This window comes from Arachis hypogaea, chromosome 13 (assembly GCF_003086295.3).
Source record: "Arachis hypogaea cultivar Tifrunner chromosome 13, arahy.Tifrunner.gnm2.J5K5, whole genome shotgun sequence".
Taxonomy (NCBI): Eukaryota; Viridiplantae; Streptophyta; class Magnoliopsida; order Fabales; family Fabaceae; genus Arachis; species Arachis hypogaea.
The window spans coordinates 6,770,866-6,791,076 of record NC_092048.1 but is presented as its reverse complement, the minus strand read 5'-3'; the positions used below and the strand labels follow the sequence as shown (position 1 = coordinate 6,791,076).

Genomic DNA, 20,211 nt, shown 5'->3' with positions numbered 1-20,211 from the left:
GCTGTGGTTATCCGATTGACTTCGTTTAAGATTCGTTTTAAAGCTAATTCAATTCTCTATAAATTTGTCTCTAATAGATGATTCCAAATTCCAAACATAGAAAAAGTTATAGGGCTCACAAAGTTACGATCCAGATTGAAGATTTCACCTAAATGCCTCCTAACATAATCTGCACATACCTGAGAGCTATTTGATCCTTCCCTTCTCATTCTATTCCCTTTTTCTATAAAAAATATTCTAGTATACACAAAGTCTAGCCATGAAACAAGTCTCTCTTCACTAACAAACTGCATCTATTTACATCGGAATACCTAGCGGAACTTCACTCGAGGTAGGGGATTTTTGTGCTAATTTTTATATGTCATGTTTTAAATGTTTTCGAACATAGATGTTAGCTTTATTTGCATGTCATGGTAGAATGTCTCTTTCCTTCATACGCATTATGTATTATAATAACAATCTTATGTGCATTAAAGAACTGAGGGAATGATCCTTCGGTAAGGGAAGGTGACCCCCAAAGACAAGATAATCGAGATGATCCTTCGGTAAGGGAAGGTGATCGACAAACCTTTGGGATAAGAACCTTCGGTAAGGGAAGGGGACTATCCCATCAATTTTATATTAATAATATATCTTTGTTGATATAACTCCCTTCTTGTGTATGTCTAAATAACCTTTATTGTAAATTGAACTGAGGGAATGATCCTTCGGTAAGGGAAGGTGACCCCCAAAGACAAGATATCGATATGATCCTTCGGTAAGGGAAGGTGATCGATCGAGATGATCCTTCGGTAAGGGAAGGTGATCGCCAAAACGTTTGGGATAAGAACCTTCGGTAAGGGAAGGGGACTTCCACTTTTTATACCGGTTTGAGCTCAATACCTTCCATAAAAGCCACGAGAAAAAGTAATGAAAAGTGCAATGAAAAGAGTGATCATGATTGTTCTTCTTTTATCTTTTTTTTTTATTTATGATTATGTTTATTATTGCATTCAAAGATCCTTCTTTTTCCAAAGTTCCTTTTTGTATGATGTATGATATTGTTTAAGATCTTTATTTTATTCAGATCTATTCTGTTTGACTTATCTATGACAATGTCACTATTTTTCTCTTATTTATTATTTATTTTGTCTTGCTTTATGGCCTGTGAGAACATCATACCAAGATTTATGAGTTACCTTTATATGTTTTAACGCTATAGGCATTTTGTATGCATTACACGTCATAACATAAGTAAATAAGAAGCATTTAAAAGTCACACCACTCCGACTAACAAGGACTTTTGAAAATAATAATTGAACAACATTGCATTATCACTGTTTTTATTTTAAAACTCGGAGTGGCTGGGGATGGATACGATGACACCATATAGATAAACTACTGAGAAACTTTCGTTTCTCGCCCCTCTCTCCGTACCATCTTCAGGAACGATGCAGTACGAAGCAATACAGTTGAGGTGAAAAGACAGGTGCACTAGTGGGAGCAAGCTATCGAAGACGTAGATACAAAACATTAAACGTTTACCTTAAAAAAGAAGAATATGTGATTGTGTTAGCCATAGTTAAACAAATTAAGAGAATTATGATTTCTTATGTGTCTTGTTTTATCCTTATTGACTGATTGCAATTGTAACTATTATGTTTTCTTTTTTGTTTGGTATGAGTAAAGCTTGTCATTGTTGTGCCTTCATAATTTAGCACGTTGTTTTTCATGTTAGTATTTTCAGATTCACTTATATTTTTCAACTAGTAAATATTCTAATAAAAACTAGTTATTCAATATTTTTATCTATAAATTATTTTATATAAATATTTCACATTTGTTTTAAAAGAAAAATTTCGCAAGGTTTTGAATATCAGCTACTAAGTATAACCCAAATAAAGCTTAACTCAGTTTAAAAGCATTAGGGTGTTACAAACGGCCTGTGCATCAAGTTTTAATTTAAAATGTTTATGTAGGAACGAATGAGAAATATTTATATATTGGATCAAATAGAAAATAATTTAAAAAATATTTAAAAATTTGATTTATTAATATTAATAAATGGCTATTAATTATTTATACATCATGAATTATAATAACGATATATAGTATTATTTAGTTAAAGAGACACAAATTTTTAAAAATTGTGTATATTTAAAATATTATACCAATTGATAATAAAAGAGTCACAATAATTTATAAACATGACAAATTATAATTGTTATTATGTGTAATATATATAAATAAAGTTCTTGTCCATTATTTTAAAGACACTAATCAAGTGTGTGTTTTAATTATTGAGATTTTTTTTTGTTCGAGAGAGTTAAGAATTTTTTATTTATTTCTAACTAAGAAATTTATTGGGTTCATTGTATTTGTATCGTGTGAGAGTATTGTCATCAATTCTATAACAATTAAGTGTAGAGACAGATATCTCTCTAAACAAAACAATCTAATTGTGCCTTAAAACCACAACAAATATAAGATTTTATCATCTTCTTAATCATAATTTTTCAACAATTTTAGAGGGATATTTTTAAAGATGGCTCATGATCAGAATACTACGTTTAAGCTCATGAATAATCAAGAGTTTGTTAAGTTGGATCGCTTTGATGGAATGAACTTCTTCAACTGTTGGAAGGATAAGATAATAATGTTTCTTATTTTGGTTCTCAATCTTGTATATGTAATTGATCTAAAGACTACACCAATTGTCGATGACGCTGAAAATACCACACCAGAAGAAAAGGAAAAGAATACTTAATTAAAGAAGAAACGCGATGAACGAAGATACTTTTGCATGTCAAAGTCATATTCTCAACATTTTATCCGACTAACTCTACGATCTCTACATGTCAATTCAATCACCACTGGAGATTTAGAAGTCTTTGAAAGAAAAGTACAATACTGAACGACAAGGAACATATAAGTCTATTATGCTGAAATATTTTGAATTTATTATGAATGATATTATGCCTGTTATGGATCAAATTCATGAATTACAAATCCTTGTAAGTAGATTTTGTGATCTACAAGTGGTGATTCTTGAATCATTACAAGTTGGAATAATTATTTTAAAATTGTCTTCATCTTGAAATGGTTATAGGAAGAAATTTTTACATTTTGGTGAGAACTTCACAATTAAAAAATTATTAAGTCATATACGTATAAAAGAGAAAACTCAAAAACGTAATGATGTGTATCTTTAAAAAAAAATTCTAAAGTGAATCATATTGATGAAAACAACACCAATAAGAAGAAAAGAAAGTTCTCAAAGGATTCTAAGCAAGACAAGAAGAGACAGAGAATGTTATCATTGTTACAAGAAAGGACATTACATCAAAGAATATAGATTTTTAGAAAAAAAAAAGCATTAAAGGCCAATTTAGTAGAAGAAAAAGACTTAGTTGTTATATATGATTGTAAAAAAAAGTATAAAATATGCATATTGCATGGTATGATTATAAAACTCAACATGGCAACACAAAAAAAATTACTTGAATGGTGGTTAGATTTTAGGATTACTGTTCATGTTTGCAATGATTACAACCAATTCAAAACATACGAGAAAATGAACAACAAAAAGTTTTTATAAGCAATGACAATTCAACTAAAGTTTGTGATTAAGAAACTGTGGAATTAAATTTTACATTTGGAAATAAATTAAGTTTAGTAAATGTATTTTATATTTCGAATTTGAGAAAAAAATTAGTTTTCGATAGTCTCTTATGTAAAATAGCGGTCTAATTTTACTTTGAAATTACAATAAATATAAAATTTTGTCATTTTTTTAATCATAATTTTCTAACACAATTTTTATGGACCAACAACAAATTTAAATATAATTTTTAAAAATATTATGTGCATACTAAAAATTAGTCATTATATATATATATATATATATATATTATTTAATTTATTTTTAATATATTTTTTATTTTAACATGTATTATTATATAGCAGTGATTGATTTTTTAAGTAGACGTAGCATGATTGTATAATTTAATATTTAATAATATCTCCAATAATAATCACAAAATTTATTTATTTATATCTATATACTAAAATATATATGCGAAATACTTTACAAGAAGTTTGATAAAAGTTTTATAAAAGTATACATTTTGTATCAATAAAATATATATTTTGTTTCTGAAGTTTGATAAAAAATTTAAAAATATCCCTTAAGTTTTATTTTTTTTAATTTTGTCCCAAAAATTTTTTATTTTTATCAAATATACCTCTGACGACTAATTTTTCAAAAATTTTAAGACTAATTCAATAACAATTTCATAAGAATAACCCTGGACACAAGCAAATCAAGCATAATTTTCGTGCATTATTGTTAGATTGGTCTTAAATTTTTTGAAAATTTAGCCGTTAAAGATATATTTAATGCAAATCAAAAAATTTTAGGACAAAATTAAAATAAAATAAAATTTAAGAATATTTTTAAAATTTTTGCCAAACTTCAGAAACAAAAAGCATATTTTACCCTACTTTATATTCACTAACAAAATTTAAATAGCAGAAATTGCCTTTTGCAGGCTGAGAAAGGATACAAGAAGTTGGGTAAAATAAAAATAAATAAATTAATGATGACTAAAAATCAAATGATGACAACTTTTCAAATTATGTTGTAGCCAAATGACAATGTTTATTGTTCCCCCCCAAAAAAAAAAAAAGGCTAATTAAGTGGTGGTACCACCATTGCATTACATGAAGGGCCAACTACTTGTCCATGCAATGCACTATAAATATTTCACACCAAAGCATGCATTCTTCAACATCAAATAAGGTTTCTTCATCTATTATTGTCAACTAAACTTGGACCTTAATTAATTATTAGCAATATAATCATGGCATTCACGGCAGAGCAAGAATCCCTCGTGGTGAACTCATGGAATGTTCTCAAGAACAATTCTGCGGACCACGGTCTCAAGTTTTTCTTGAAGTAAATAATTATTAATTGATTTCAATTTCTTTATAATTTATCTTTAATTTATTATCTTGATCTTAATTATTGAAGCATGCACATACACTACCAAAAAAAAAAAACTTTTAATGACAAATTTTTAGTAGCAATAATATAATAGTCATTATATATTTTATTTAATTTATATTTTTGTAATAATTATATGTTTGCTGTTATTATGATATATTATAAATTAAGTAATGGTAATTATATATTTTTTTTTGCCATTAAAAAAATTTTAACGATAAAATATAAAAAAATTAATGTCTAATTAGTAATCACTGATAAATAAATAGCAATTAAAAATAATTTTTCTACTAGTGGCATGACCTGTATAATTCAAGATATTATATTTTATATATTATATTCAATGACTGACCTTATAATAAACTCCAACAAATTAAAATTTTGTAGAATATTCAGTGCTGCCCCAGAAGCAAAGCCATTGTTCTCATATTTGAGAGATACAAGTGTTCCTTTGGAGCAAAACCCTAAGCTTAAGACACATGCCAACCTTGTCTTTGTCATGGTATATATAATATATGCTTTGTCTTAATTAATTACTTGTCCGTGTCGCCATTTTATTTGATGTGGATAAAGAAGCTAACCTTTCTATTTCTCAAATTAAACTCTAATATATAATCATGATAATACTCATAGACCAATCATAATAAAGGTAGGTTCTCAAATGAAATAGTTATAATAATATTATTTCATATGGTCAAGTAATATGATTTGACTAATATTATTCGTTTGATTTTAGTTAACATTTGAATTAAGATTGACAAAATAAAAATTGCTCAGAGACCGTTTGATTTTTTATGCTACTTTCTATTGAACTAATGTGATTTATTTTTATCAAAAAAAAAAAAAAATCAAACGAAAATCAATACTCTATCACTTTTTTATTGGTTTTTGAACATACTTTATCATAATAAGTATAAATTATGACTTTATCACTGTATATATCATTACATCTATCAATAGAATTCAATTAAGAGTAGTCAACTTTTTTAGTTAATATTAGTTAATATAATTTTTTAAATTATTTTTATTTTAAATCTTAAATTTTAAATTTTACAAACAAATAAAAATTTTATTAGTTTTCTATATTTATTCTTATAAATAATATTATATTACATTGCAGATTGCTGAATCCGCAATTCAACTACGAAAAGCTGGAAAAGTGACGGTTGGAGAATCAAACTTGAAACATTTAGGCGTTGTTCATCTCAAACTTGGTATTCAAGATGCACACTTTGCGGTATATATACAATTCAATTGTTAATAACATAACTATTTATTTTAAATCATGATATGTACAACAAAAATGCCGTAGAATAAATCAGTTGTATAAAATATATGTTGAAATATAAAATATATAATTAAAATATATAAAAAATAATATATACATTGATACATAAATATACAGTAACGATGATTAATTCATTATAAAAAAAGAGAATTATTTTAACATTTTTTTTAACAGTCATAGTTAAGTATAAAAATTAATATATATTTTTGACAAATATCACAAATGTCAAATTTTTTATATTTTTTGATGAATAATTTGATTGTAAGAAATAACTCCTCAATTTTGACACTCATTTATTTTCAACTTATTCTATTATTCCTTTTCTTCGTTGAGCTCCGTCAATTTTGACATCACACTGCTCTCAGTTTAGGATCATACTACTCATTCTTCATCTTCAAAATCTCAAGTTATTCTTCAGTTTCAAGATCTCATCTCATTCTTTGTTAAAAATTTTTAAAAATTTTTTATGGTTAATAAGTGTCAAAATAAATAGTATTTTTGACGGTTAATAAGTATCACAAAAAATATGTTCTCAAATTTTTCTAACAAATTATTTTTTATGGCCAATATTTATTAAAATAAGATTTAAACTTTTTTTTACAATTACTTATATGTTAAAAATACTATTTTTGACAAAACTTTTATTAACATATTTTCATAGTTAAAATAATGTCAAAATTTATTTTTTTGACAAATTTTAATTTTTTTGACACATAATAATCCTAAAAAATGGTCTATATTGTTGTAGTGATTTAGTGACTGATATTTTGTATACAGATAGAATTTTTTGTTTATATATAATAGTAAGTATTGTTATATTGTTAATTTTTTGGTTGGTTTGAATTTGTTAATGAATGAAAAAATGAAATAAAAAAAAGGTGGCAAAATCGGCACTTTTGGAGACTATAAAAGAAGGAGTTGGTGAACAATGGTCAGCAGCATTGAGCGATGCATGGGGAGTGGCTTATGATCAATTGGTTGCTGCCATCAAAGCTGAAATGAAGTAGCTTCCTTTCACGCATACATTCCATCTTCTTCAAATTATTAAATAAGATCGATACTTAATTAGCTTCCACAGCATTATTCAAGTATCATCATGTATGCATGTCAGTGTTTGAGTCTTATATATTATATAATATATGTTTTTGTTTTGTTGGGGTTTGATATAATATATGTATGGAAGAAAGGATATAGATGATCAATAAATAATCTAGCATTATTATATAGTAGCTAGAAAATAATGAGAGATTAGATATATATGTATAGCTCTCATGAAGACATGGATGTCCTTGCATTGAAATAATTGAGGGTTTCATAGCATTGCATTAGGTCAAGGACTCAATTAATCTCTAAAGATCACTATATCCTTTCATCACCCCAATAATAATGTTCCATCTAGCTCCATTAGGATCTAGTATTATTATTAACTATTAAGGGAGAAAACAAAATAAAATAAAAATTATTATTATTATTATTATTATTATTATTATTATTATTATTATTATTATTATTATTATTATTATTATTATTATTATATACCGCGTGCTGTTGTAGGCTTGTGGCCAGTATACCACTTATTATTTTTTTCTTTTTTTTTTGGTTTTCCACGGTATCTCACAACCCGATAAGTCAAGGACTAATCCGTCGCGAATCTGAGCTCTATTTAAGGGTTTGTCGCTGGCCAATGGGTTGCTGCCCACTATACCACTTATTATGAGTCTAAGGCGCTCTTTTTTTTGTTTTTTTTTTTTTGGTAATTAAACACTACAAAAAGCTCAAAAATCAATGAAGGAAGAAAATAAATTAATCGTAAAAATGAAAAAAGAAAAAGCAACATAAAGTAAATATGATTTTGGCTCTTAATTAAGATATAGGAGTTGATTTTTTTTTTGTTTTTAACTTTTTTTTTCTACAAAATGGTCTATAAAGTTTAACTTAGTTTTAAAATCGTCTTTCGAACTAAAATATCATTTCCGTTCTCCTTCTTCTCCAAAATTAACCAAAAATAAAGCAGAAACAACAACAACTAACCAGAAGAACAACAACAATACCAACAGCAACAATAATAAAATCAAAAGTAAAATTAATATAATCAGAAGGATAAACAGAATCAGAATTAGAATCATAATAAAATAGAAGCATAAACAGAAACAAAAACTCAAAGTTTAACAAACACAAAGTATGGTAGCACAAAAAAATTCTCCATCAATTTACACCCACGATATCAAACATTCAAAGAAAGGAGCAAACATATGAAATGATGATGATGAATTAAGGCCTTGACTTGATGGTACATGGCGGTGTGAGCAACTCCAATGAAAGGTCCAACCCCAAAAATCCACTACAATGAAGAAAATGACATGAAATTCAGAAAGAAATAAATGAGAAAAAAAAAACCAAAAACAAAAAAGACATACTTGATCATTCCATGCATGGTCTCTGTTGAAAATGATAGCAGCACCAAGGCTCCTAGCTAAGTTAATCCCAGTTCTAGTGATAGGAATGGTTGCCAAGTGGACCAAGAAAACAGCAAACCTGATCGGAAGCAGCGGTGGTCGGAGACCAAGCGAGGAGGAGAAGCAGAAACGGCAAGGAGAGAACGGCACGCGACGTCCACCCTCGCGGATCTGCTGACGCCGATGTCGATGAGCAGCGACGAGGACCGAACGACGAAAAACAGCGGCGAGATCCAGCAACCAAACGACGAAGAGCAGTGGTAGCGGATTCCCTTCCCCTTCCCTTCCCCCCTCTTCTTCCATGAAAAACCCACCTCCTCCGGTGTGTTTAACTCTTCCCCTGTTCCCTAGCTCTTTAGCCTGTTTTTCTTTTATATATATATATTAATTAGAGGTCGTTTGATAATAAAAATTAAAATTTTGGTAGAAATAATAATTTTAAAATTAAGTTAAACTTTAGGAACTATTTTGTAGACAAAAAAAGGTCGAAGATGAAAAAAATTTTCAATCTGCACCTTAAAGACCAAAATCATAGTAACCCAAAACAAAATAATTAAGTGACTTTAAATAAAGAACAACTAAATATAATTTGATTCTATATCATTATTTTTTTTTCTTATTATTACAGCTAAACTTTAATTACTTTATGAGGATAGATATAATTTTAATTTTATGTGGCCAGGTTGAATTCCCATATAAAACTCTATCATCAATAGAGCATCTCCTTTATCTTCATCAATACATATATGTAAAATAAATAACATAGGAAAGTTATCAGGTGTACTTGGAAATACCAATGTTCTAACTAAAATAGTTGATCTTAATTAATATGTATTATATATATTTTTTATAATTTATATCAACGATTAAAATAATTGGAACACCGGTATTTTCGGTACACATGATAACCTTCCAATAACATAACATATAAGTAAATTGACTCGTAGTGTTGAAACTGTATGAGAAACAATTTTGGTTTTCTCATTGCTTGATATCTTTTGAGAAAGTTAAATAACATAAGACGTTAGATAGTAGTTAATTGTTAAAATATATAAATAAAAAATTCAGAATAAATATGTGAAATAAAAAAATACAAAAATTTATAAAGTTGGATGAAGTACCATGGCGAATTTTGTACCAAAAAATTTCAGAACTTTGCGATATATATCCTGTTTAATTAGATTGGTGGTATAGAGGATATCTGGATATGTGAAAGAATATGTTCTGGATTTTATCCGTTACTATTTTTTATGATTGCCATTCAGTACAAAACAATAGGCACAAATTCTATGCTAAGTTGTCTAGAATAATTCAGATCAATGTATTAGCAAAAATCACATGTAAGGTCCTGGTAAAAAGTAGTGCAAATAATTATATTACTTCTTAATATATATTTCACATTAATTCTACATCGCTCTAATAATGGTATGTTATTTCTTTTATTTTCTTTTCTTTTACAAGGTATATTATTTATTTTTAAGTTTTTGTTATACATACATTGTTAGTGTACAAAAATTTCATGATATTGGATCAGTCATTCTTGTTACATAGATAAAAAATTGTTTCTTTTTTATATAATAAATATACAAGTTACTTTTATCGAGTTCCCAATATTTAATTAGAGATTATTATAAACTATCTTTTCACATAAATAAAAATAAAAATTAAGCTATATTTTTATCTGAAAATATTTGCAACTGTATTAACATTTTACATAAGAGAAAGTTTAGGGCCAATATTTTTATTAAAATTTGTCCAGTACTTAACCAACAAAAGAAAAGTGAGTAATCTTACACATTGGATAAAATATCACACTATAAATGAAATCTCACACTATTAAAAACACTAATGATGACTCATTAATAACTATAAAATACAAAATTTACTGGCTCCTATCATTTCTCATAAAAACTTATTTAGATTGTTACTAGATTATTTTTCATTAGTAATAAAAATTAGTTTTTTTTGTGACTTAAATAGTTAAACAAGAAAAATAAAAGAATTGCTTAAATAGAAAAACAGTCTCGTTTAAAACTATTCTCCTTTCAAGGAGAAAAAAACTCCAATTGATGAAATTGTAAGTCATATTTGCCATGATGTCTGTCACCGAAAGTCGTGATTAGTAATAAGATTAAACACTTTCACATAATTCATCTCACAAATAACATCTCGTTGACTCACATCCTATGTTAAGATATCCTCTCCAAATAACAAATAATTCTCCTTGAAGAATATTATTACTCTCAATCATTTTCAAACACCTTTGTCAATTTCCATTACAATCTTTAATAACGTAAACAAAATTAACACTATCACTAGAACCAGCATAACTAACATCACAATTAATCTTAAAAGTGCCAATAGATGAAGAATTCTAAGAAGAGGAAGGATATAAAATGTACCTAATTAATGTATAAATGTAATTACTTTTTTTTAGTAGGAATACACCAAAAATACATAAGATGTAACTACTTAAAAAAAATAATTACATCCATATATTAAATTAAATAACTAATTTCTATTACTAATAGAAAATCATCGGGGTAACCTTTTTTTTTTAAAGGAACAACTTAACAGCCATCATTTAGTTCTACTCTGAAAAACAGCAACAAATGCTTGAATGGAGAAATTATATGAAGGCGAAAAGACCATGAACTCAAATAGTTACAAACTTTAAATTCACTCGGCTTTACAGCTACTAGTAATAATAATACACTGAGTGGATACAAGATCCAAAAATAAAAGCAATAAGATAAAAATCATCTAAAACTCTAAGTTAACATTCAGATCTCCCTGAAAACCTTCTCTGCAGCTGCTATTGTCTTTTCTATGTCATCAGGGCTATGCGCCAAGCTGGTGAACCCAGCCTCAAACTGTGAAGGAGCCAAATAGACACCTTGTGCTAACATTCCCCAATAGAACTTTGCAAACTTGGCCGTATCACTCTTCTTGGCATCTGCAAAATTGTAAACAGGTCCTTCTGTGAAGAAAAACCCGAACATCCCACTTATATGCCCACCACATATAGCATGGCCTGCCTTCTTCCCGGCTTCAACGATGCCGCGAACAAGCTCACCTGTAATTTTATCCAAATATTCATAAGTTCCTGCCTCCTTAATGCGCTTCAGAGTCTGTATACCTGCCGTCATAGCCAAAGGGTTCCCACTCAAGGTCCCGGCTTGGTACATAGGTCCAGCAGGTGCCACCATCTCCATAATATCTCTCCTCCCTCCATAAGCTCCTACAGGCAGACCCCCACCAATGATCTTTCCTAGTGTTGTTAAATCAGGAGTTATGCCGAAATATTCTTGAGCGCCACCATATGCCAAACGGAATCCAGTCATAACCTCATCAAAGATTAGAAGGGAATTGTTCTCCTTGGTGATTTTGCGCAGGAAACTAAGAAAATCAGATTTAGGAGGAATGAAACCAGAGTTTCCAACAACAGGCTCAAGCATGACTGCAGCTATCTCTCCCTTGTTATCCTCAAAGAGTTTCTCAACAGCTGACAAGTCATTGAAGGGGGCTGTAAGAGTTTCATAGGTAGCACCTTTAGGGACACCAGGGGAGTCAGGAAGTCCTAAAGTCGCAACTCCACTACCTGCCTTAACAAGAAAAGGATCCGCATGCCCATGATAACATCCTTCAAATTTTATGATCTTCTCATTTCCGGTATAAGCTCGAGCCAGACGGAGCACACCCATGCAAGCTTCGGTGCCTGAATTAACAAACCGAACCATTTCAATGCTGGGTACTGCAGAAATAACCATCTTAGCCAAGGAATTCTCCAGAAGACAAGGTGCACCGAAACTGGTTCCCTTCTTCATTGTTTCAGATAGAGCTGCAAGCACCTGATCGTCGGCATGACCAATGATAGCAGGGCCCCAGGAACCTACGTAGTCAATGTACTCATTGCCATCGATATCCGTCATGCGAGATCCTTTCACTGAATCAATCACTATTGGTTGCCCTCCCACCGACTTAAAGGCACGAACGGGGGAGTTCACTCCTCCGGGCATCAATTCCTATGAACAACGGAAAAGGAATAAGAATTTAATCCGAATTCGGTTCCCCAATAGCATAAAAGAGAGGAGAGAAGAGAAAAACCTTGGCAGCAGTGAAAGCTTCTTGGGACTTAGTTAGTGTGAGAGACTTGTTGGTCTTCTCGTCCAAAGACACGGCCATTGTGACCAATGAAGTCCGACTCCGAACCGTGGAGGTGGAAATCCCTAAGGTCAGGCCAACTCCTGAAATGGCGGTGGCAGCAGCCATTGCTCTCTCTTCTCTCTTTCAAAGTCTATAAAAATGGGAGTGCCAAGATCAGATCAGATGATAAGATAATGCAGATTTTCAAATGCCACATCACCCTTATCAATCCACCCTTCACATTATAACTTTTCTAAATTTTTTTTTAGGTTGTTACACCTTGTATACTCCTATTAAAAAAATTAATTACATCCATATATTAAATAACTAATTTCTATTGCTAATAGAAAATGGTCCAGGTAACAACTTTAGTGTAAAGAAATTTTAAGCCACTAAAAATAGTTTGGATTGAATTTGCTGTATTTTAAATAACAAAATAAAATGATTGTGACCTTTTAAGTATGAGAAAAACGATTATAATTTAAGCATGCTAGATAAATTTACATGAGTGCATTCTACATTTTGAAGTACTTTATTGATTAGTAACTAAAATATCATGCTAAAATAATTACAATTTTAAAGCTCAGATAGTCAATTCCCTCTCTATCAAATATCTTGAAGCAACAACTATTAAATTGAAACTATATCAATGTGAATATGTATTATGTAATTATATTTAACGCTATTGAATCGCATATACAGTAAGCACATACATAAGAGTGTTCCAATCTTACGGTGATGTGTGAAGATATGAACAGAAAAACTCAATACTCCGGTAATTAGCATTGCAGAGAAGGAATATTGGATAAAAATGAGAGTAAAGATCGTATTATGAATAATTATTCACACTTATACTAATCTATAGAAGTCTAATTGACTTTCTTAATCTCCTAACAACACTCACTAGCCTTTTCTCCCAATTCTGCAACTCTGACAAAGAAAACATAAATTTATAATAATTCCATCAAAAATCTAGCATAAATAACAATCTCATCGATAATAATAATAATAATAACAAAATTTTTTGCAAAAACTTAAACAAAAAAAAAAAGGAGCAAATTAACAACTGTCTGAAGAAACAAATTAATTACTGCCCGAAAAATCGTCAAAAAAATAGAGACAGAAAAAAATTAAAGAATACAAAATCAGAAAATGATACCACAAATGCACTAACTGAAGAAGAGGAAGACAACACCGCAAACTGGTCAGACGAAGGGCAATGCCCGACCGTGTCAAAAACTCACGATGCACTAACAACGGAGCTCCAAGGGTAGTAAATTGCGCAAAACTTTAGGCGTTGTGAACAGCGGACGTCGGGTGAGACTGTGAGTCTGTGGGAGAAGAGAAAAGTGACGAGTGATGATAGGGTTTGATAGATGTGACTATTGTTGAGGTACTCTGTGCGGCGCTGAGGACATTTGGGAATTTAGGTTATTTTATTGATATGTTTATTGGAATGCGGTTCGATTTGGTTCCGTTTGTTTTAAAAAATAAAATTGCAAATCGAATCAAACAATGTACAAATCGGTTCAAAATAGTTTTTGTTCAAGTAATTATATTTTAAATAATTTTTATGTACTCTTATTAAAAAAAATTAATTATACTCATATATTAAATAATTAATTTTTATTATAAACAAAAAATGATTTAAAATCAATAAATTATAATTTAAAAGACATAATCTTTTTATACTCATCTAAAAAATTGTGAGTTTGAATTTTTTTATCTTTGGATAAAAAAAAATGATTTGAGTAACAATATCTTTAATGTAAAGAAATTTTATGCCACTATAAATAGTTTGGTGATAGAGTTTTAAATAATATACATGAGCTTATGAGTTTGTAGTCTAAACCTCATTAAAATTAAAAGATGGTACTCCAGTTTTTATTTTTTTTTTAATAAAAGATAATTAAGTGTAGTAGGGAACTCCAGGATAAGATTCGTTGCATTATTCTTCTGCAACTTTTCTTTCTCTTACATTAGCATTATTGTGTGTCAATCAATGTTAAATGGATCAAACTAGGGAGCCAATCTTTTCCCATGTTAAATTATCTAAAGAATTTCATCGTTTCACTCAACCTAGAGTTAATGGTATATAATTTGAGAATAATTTTTTATTTTTCACCCAACCTAGAGTTGATGGTCTAGATATTAAGAATATAAGTGAAGTCTGCGAGTGAGAGAGAGAAATATAAGTGTACTTTTTCTTGATATAGTTCTCAACCATGAAGAGTTTAACTTAATTTTCATCATTATATTCATGTGGAGTAAAATCAATTTAATCATGAAATATTATAATTTTAAAAAAATAATCTAAAAAAATATAAATAACAAAATAACCTCAAAAATATGTTTCATTTCACAAACTAAATTAAATATTTAATCAATTTACTTATATGTGCTTGGTTTATTTTATCAAAATTATTATTTTTCGGATAAAAATGACTATTTACTCATGAATACAAACCTTGTATAAATTAACACTTTCATTGTTGATTAATTCTTTTTTAGGAGGAAAAGAAGTTAAAATATGAGAAATACATAATAAAGATATGCTAGTGATCATCATATCTTTTCCCATCTAAATATAGGAGGATCCAAATTTGTGAGACACACTTTGCAGAGTTGAATGTGTAAAACAATCATTCCTATGTGAAACGGAGGAAGACTTCAACATTGAATTTGTGGCAGAATACTCTGAGTGAAGAACAAGTGCTGCATTAGCCTTGATGGCAAACACACACAATTCCTTAAGGGAGAGCGGTACGTGAGATTTGGAGAGTGGAACAAGAAAGTAAATCTGATCCAACTGAAGATCCTCATTCGGATCCACGTGCGGCAACACCGAGCCTACATACATCTTTTCCGAGCTGCAGAGGAAGCAGTCCGAATTCTTGAACAGAGCATGCTCTGCTTTTATGGGCTCCTTGTATTTCTCTAACTTACCATCCATGTCAATTATGTTTACTGAGGATTGCCAACGTTGTTTCCTACTTTTGTTTGTGAATTGAGATGATGCACAAGCTCCCATATGTGATATGTGTGAATATTTAGTGTGGTTTTGTCTTTGAGTTTTTTTTCAAGTGCAATGTTGGAAGCATCAAACAGGGGAAAACAGAGGCATTGATATTTATTTTGTTTTGGGGGATGGGGGGTAGTGGGAGGGTGACTTATATAGTGGAAGAGGGGAACTTTGGTACAAAAGAAACGTTCAGACAATGAAAAAACGAATAAATATAATTAATTTTGTTGACTTATTAATGATGGCAACATATAACTAATGTTAGTTGGATATAGTATCACGTGAGAACTATCCAAAAATATTTTGGAATCAATAATAAAAAATCAGTTTAAAACAGTTTAAAATTATTTTATTTCATGTTTTTTAATTATTAAAATAATTAAATAATATTAAATGTACAATAATATTAGGGAACCAAGATGGTTCCGGTAAAAAACCAGCCAAATGTCTCTGGGTGAGGATGGTGCTTATGCTAGGTATTAGGATATTTTTTTTCTTTGTAAATTGAATGTTTCTGAATCTGTTTTCTGATTTATCATGTTTTAGACATTTGGAAAGAGAAGAATGATGAAAAAATAGAAGCTAATTGAATCAGTTTCCATAATTCACATTGCAATGATATTGAACGTATTTCTTTCTAATTTAAGGTTGGTTCCATATACTTCTTCTTAGACGTAACAAGTGTGTAATTATAAATATTACATGAGACTATGAATGTTAAATTAAGTAAGATAATTTTAGGTTATTATTTTCTTAATATTATCGATAACTATTTATTTCAATTAATATTTTAACTTCGAATAATATGAGATAAAAAACTTAATTTTTTGAATAATACAAGATAAAAAAATTTATTTTTTCTCTTAATTTTACATGATTAGTAGTGTAGAATATTTTATAAATATAGTCATTTAACGCACTAAAGATTTGAAATTTTAAATCAAAACTTTATTGCTAAAAGTCATATATTTTGAACTATGAATTTCTTTTGAAAAAGAGGAGAAAACTATTTAATTACTACCTTTAACTTAATAGACTAATCTTAATGTAATACTTGAATAATTATCGTACGAACACTCTACTATACAGATTGAAGTGATATAAAGAGAAAAAATAATTTTTTTATAATTATTTTTTATTATTTTATTACTATTTAAAGTGTAGATCCTATCTTTTTCAATCTCTCTTTTATCCCATAAAAAAAATCTATAAATTTACATCTTTACCATATAATTCATCTTAACATAAAACTTAAAAGAGGCAATAGGATTGGAGGATTTTGAAGACGAAAATGTTGACTTGGGGAAAAAACAAATGGGTGATGTTTCTGTTTCTAAGTTAACAACCCATGTCCTATCTCATTATTGAAAACAGTATCTGCCAAAATTTCATCAATTGGATTAATGCAATACGTACCTGAAAATTTATATGTCCCTTGTTACTTGTTAATTGTCTTTGTATTTTTCATTGAAGGTAATCAACAAGAGACATGAAAGATAGAGCTCTCACATGTTATGTTACATTATAAAATGTTACATTTAATTATTTATTTGAAATTAGGTATTTACTCAAATTACTTATGTTATAGGCTTAAAGTTTCCTACCTCTTGCTCCATTTTTCAGGGGAATGTGCTTCTTAAGGTATGCAATTATGCATTGATCCTATTATACAATAAAAATAAAATAAAAAACATTGTCATGAAAAAAAAACAACAGAATTTATTTTATTTAATATTCATTAAATATTATTATAATTAATAAATATTAAATAAAATAAATTTAATTTTTTTTTGTCTTCTTAACATTAGGGAAAAAAATTATTGGATTTGTGTAATCCCATGCATCGTGTATAGTGTGTTTCACTTTAGGAAGTATCCTTCTAGCTTCTTGGTTAGTTCATGCATGGTTTCTATTTTCTTCTCATTGCTTTTGGATTATTTCAGAATATTGGATTTGTGTCAAATTTTATGCTTCACAGCTTCATATAATTTGGATGGTTGCGCTAAGTGGTGGTAGCTATCACATTTATTCATGTGCTGAAAATATTTACTAGCTTTTTGGACTCACCTTTTTGGCCCTTCAATTTTTCCTTTTTGAAATTAACAAATCATCATAAAATGTTGTCTCCTGTACAGTGAATAATTACATCCACTTTTGAAGCTTTTATTGTCGTTTCTTATTTTTAATTTTTTTTTCCAAGTCAATATATATAATAGTATATTTGATCAGCAATATGTTGGATTATGTTGTAGACAAGCATAAATTACATTGAATTTTAACGTTTTAATCATATTAATTATACATAAAATTATGGTGGAAACTTAGGTGCAGTCGACTTCACGTGAAGTTTATACCTGAGAGCCATTAAATGATTTGAATGATTTGACTAAATTTTCATCTAACGGCTCTCAAGTATCAACTTCACGTAAAATCGACTTCACCTTAGTTTTTACCTAAAATTATAGGGTATAAGTTGTAGTTGACATGATATAGTTTATATTTAAGCACTGAAGTTTTTTTTAATTAAAACAGGGCCCGAGCTTAAAAAAAAAAAGAAATGACATATCAAAAACTGAGGTTAGGGTCCAATAATCTAAAACAATGGATCTATAATATTGGCCTTCTTCGGTCCAAATGCTTTTTTTTTTTGGCATAATTAGATCACAATAATATATCTTTTTAGAGAGTATAATTAGGCCATAACATATTCAATCCGAATTATATTCATAATGAATCTCGTTAAATTCGATAATAAATCTGATTTATATTTATCTTAATTTTTTGAATGTGCTATAAATATAAAGTATTGTTTTTTTTTTTTAATTATACTTCTTGAACGATAATTGATTATTTGAATGTTAGAATCACTTGCTGGTAGAGGTGGCAAACGGGTCTAAACTCGTCGAGTCAGCCCGCGTAACCCGCCAAAAAGGCAGGCTGGACTGGAAAATTGGGACCGCCAAATAACAAAAGCCCGCCTAACCCGCACCGCTTAAACCGCGGGTTTTGGCGGGGCTTCCGCCGGGCTTAGTAATTTTTTGGCAAGGGATATTTTTATAAATTTTTTTGCCAAAACTCAACTTCTCCCAACCCAACTTACAAGAGAATGAAGATGAAAATTGAGTGTTTTGGATTATGTTTATTTTGTTTTAGAGACAATATTTATAATTATGTTTATTTTGCTTTGAGAACAATATTTATAATTATATTTTGGATGAAAACTTGGTTTATAATTATGTTTATTAGATATTTATAATTATAAAGACTTTAATGTTTGTGAATATAAAAATTATAATTTGTTTATACTTTTAAAAATTATAATAGTTAAAAATAAAAAACAAAAAAAAAATTTATACCTTTATATATATTATTTAATAATTAAAAAAAAAATTTGGCAGACTTAATCCACCAGCCCACCGATAAGTGGGCGGGCTTCCCCGCTTTTCACCCCTACTTGCTGATAATTGATATTACTAAACTGAAAGTCTCCCTCCTTTTACAGAGAGTACTAATCTTTTATTAGACTTTAGTTTTTTTGTTTTTTTGGGTGACTATTATTAGACTTTAGTTACTGCTGAACAGTGAACACCTACCATATATATAAGTTTGCTATTGTAGGGAACTAGCTAGGTGCTTGGTGTGGTTCATAAGCTATATTATTAGAAATTGATTAGTGGTAAAAGGTAGAAAAATAAAATTAAAAATTAATTCTAGTACTACATTTTAAGTTTAATTATTTTATTGATTTTATAATTAAAATCTTATACTTTTTATTTTTTAATTAAATTTTTATATTACTTTTAGTTTTGTAATTTAGATCTTTTTTTATATAAAAATACTAAAATTAATAAATTATTTCTCTAAAAAAATATATAGTGAAAAATTTAATTAAATTTTTAATTGTAGATATTTTTAATTTATAAAAAATATTCAATCAATTCTAATATTTTTTATACTAAAAAAATTTAATTATAAAATAAAAATAATATAAAAATTCAATTAAAATAAATATAAGAAACTAATTATAAAATTTAGTGAAATTATAATAATTAAACCTACGTTTACTAATACAATATGTACAATTAATATGAAATAAATGCTAAATACCTTGTCGGTGGGCCCACAACACAAATGTTATTGAAAGTCAATTCTAACAAGCAAATTTCAATTTGTAAGCTTTTGTTCCTGTTCCTATGATTTAGAAGTCCTGTAGTGTCTTGTGACCGAGAAAATGAAACTTGAACCACTTGCTTTTGAACCATAGTAACTAAGGATAAATACGAGAAATAATAAAAATCAATGTTAATATGAATAT

The 20,211-nt window shown here is 28.7% G+C and overlaps 2 protein-coding genes across 2 annotated transcripts; one reads left to right on the top strand and one right to left on the bottom strand.

Annotated features, from left to right (window-relative positions):
- Positions 1-4,759: 4,759 nt before the first annotated feature.
- On the top strand, positions 4,760-7,749 carry LOC112736838 (anaerobic nitrite reductase). Its single transcript, XM_025786470.2, has 4 exons — positions 4,760-4,936; positions 5,372-5,486; positions 6,105-6,221; positions 7,151-7,749. The coding sequence occupies exons 1-4, from the start codon at positions 4,842-4,844 to the stop codon at positions 7,277-7,279; spliced, it is 456 nt and encodes a 151-aa protein (XP_025642255.1). The 5' UTR covers positions 4,760-4,841; the 3' UTR covers positions 7,280-7,749.
- Positions 7,750-11,341: 3,592 nt separating this feature from the next.
- On the bottom strand, positions 11,342-14,398 carry LOC112736837 (glutamate-1-semialdehyde 2,1-aminomutase, chloroplastic). The gene is made up of 3 exons (XM_025786469.2): positions 14,034-14,398; positions 12,836-13,025; positions 11,342-12,753 (listed from the first exon to the last, which is right to left on the bottom strand). Exons 2-3 carry the CDS (start codon positions 12,998-13,000, stop codon positions 11,512-11,514), a joined length of 1,407 nt encoding a protein of 468 aa, XP_025642254.1. The 5' UTR covers positions 13,001-13,025; positions 14,034-14,398; the 3' UTR covers positions 11,342-11,511.
- Positions 14,399-20,211: the final 5,813 nt, after the last annotated feature.

Excerpts from the sequence above, each read along its gene's own strand:
- LOC112736838 (XM_025786470.2), top strand. The coding sequence starts at position 4,842 with ATGGCATTCACGGCAGAGCAAGAATCCCTCGTGGTGAACTCATGGAAT. Across the intron at positions 4,937-5,371 it reads GGTCTCAAGTTTTTCTTGAA|AATATTCAGTGCTGCCCCAG; the intron begins GTAAATAATTAT and ends AAAATTTTGTAG. Across the intron at positions 6,222-7,150 it reads TTCAAGATGCACACTTTGCG|GTGGCAAAATCGGCACTTTT; the intron begins GTATATATACAA and ends AATAAAAAAAAG.
- LOC112736837 (XM_025786469.2), bottom strand. The coding sequence starts at position 13,000 with ATGGCTGCTGCCACCGCCATTTCAGGAGTTGGCCTGACCTTAGGGATT. Across the intron at positions 12,754-12,835 it reads AAGCTTTCACTGCTGCCAAG|GAATTGATGCCCGGAGGAGT; the intron begins GTTTTTCTCTTC and ends CGTTGTTCATAG.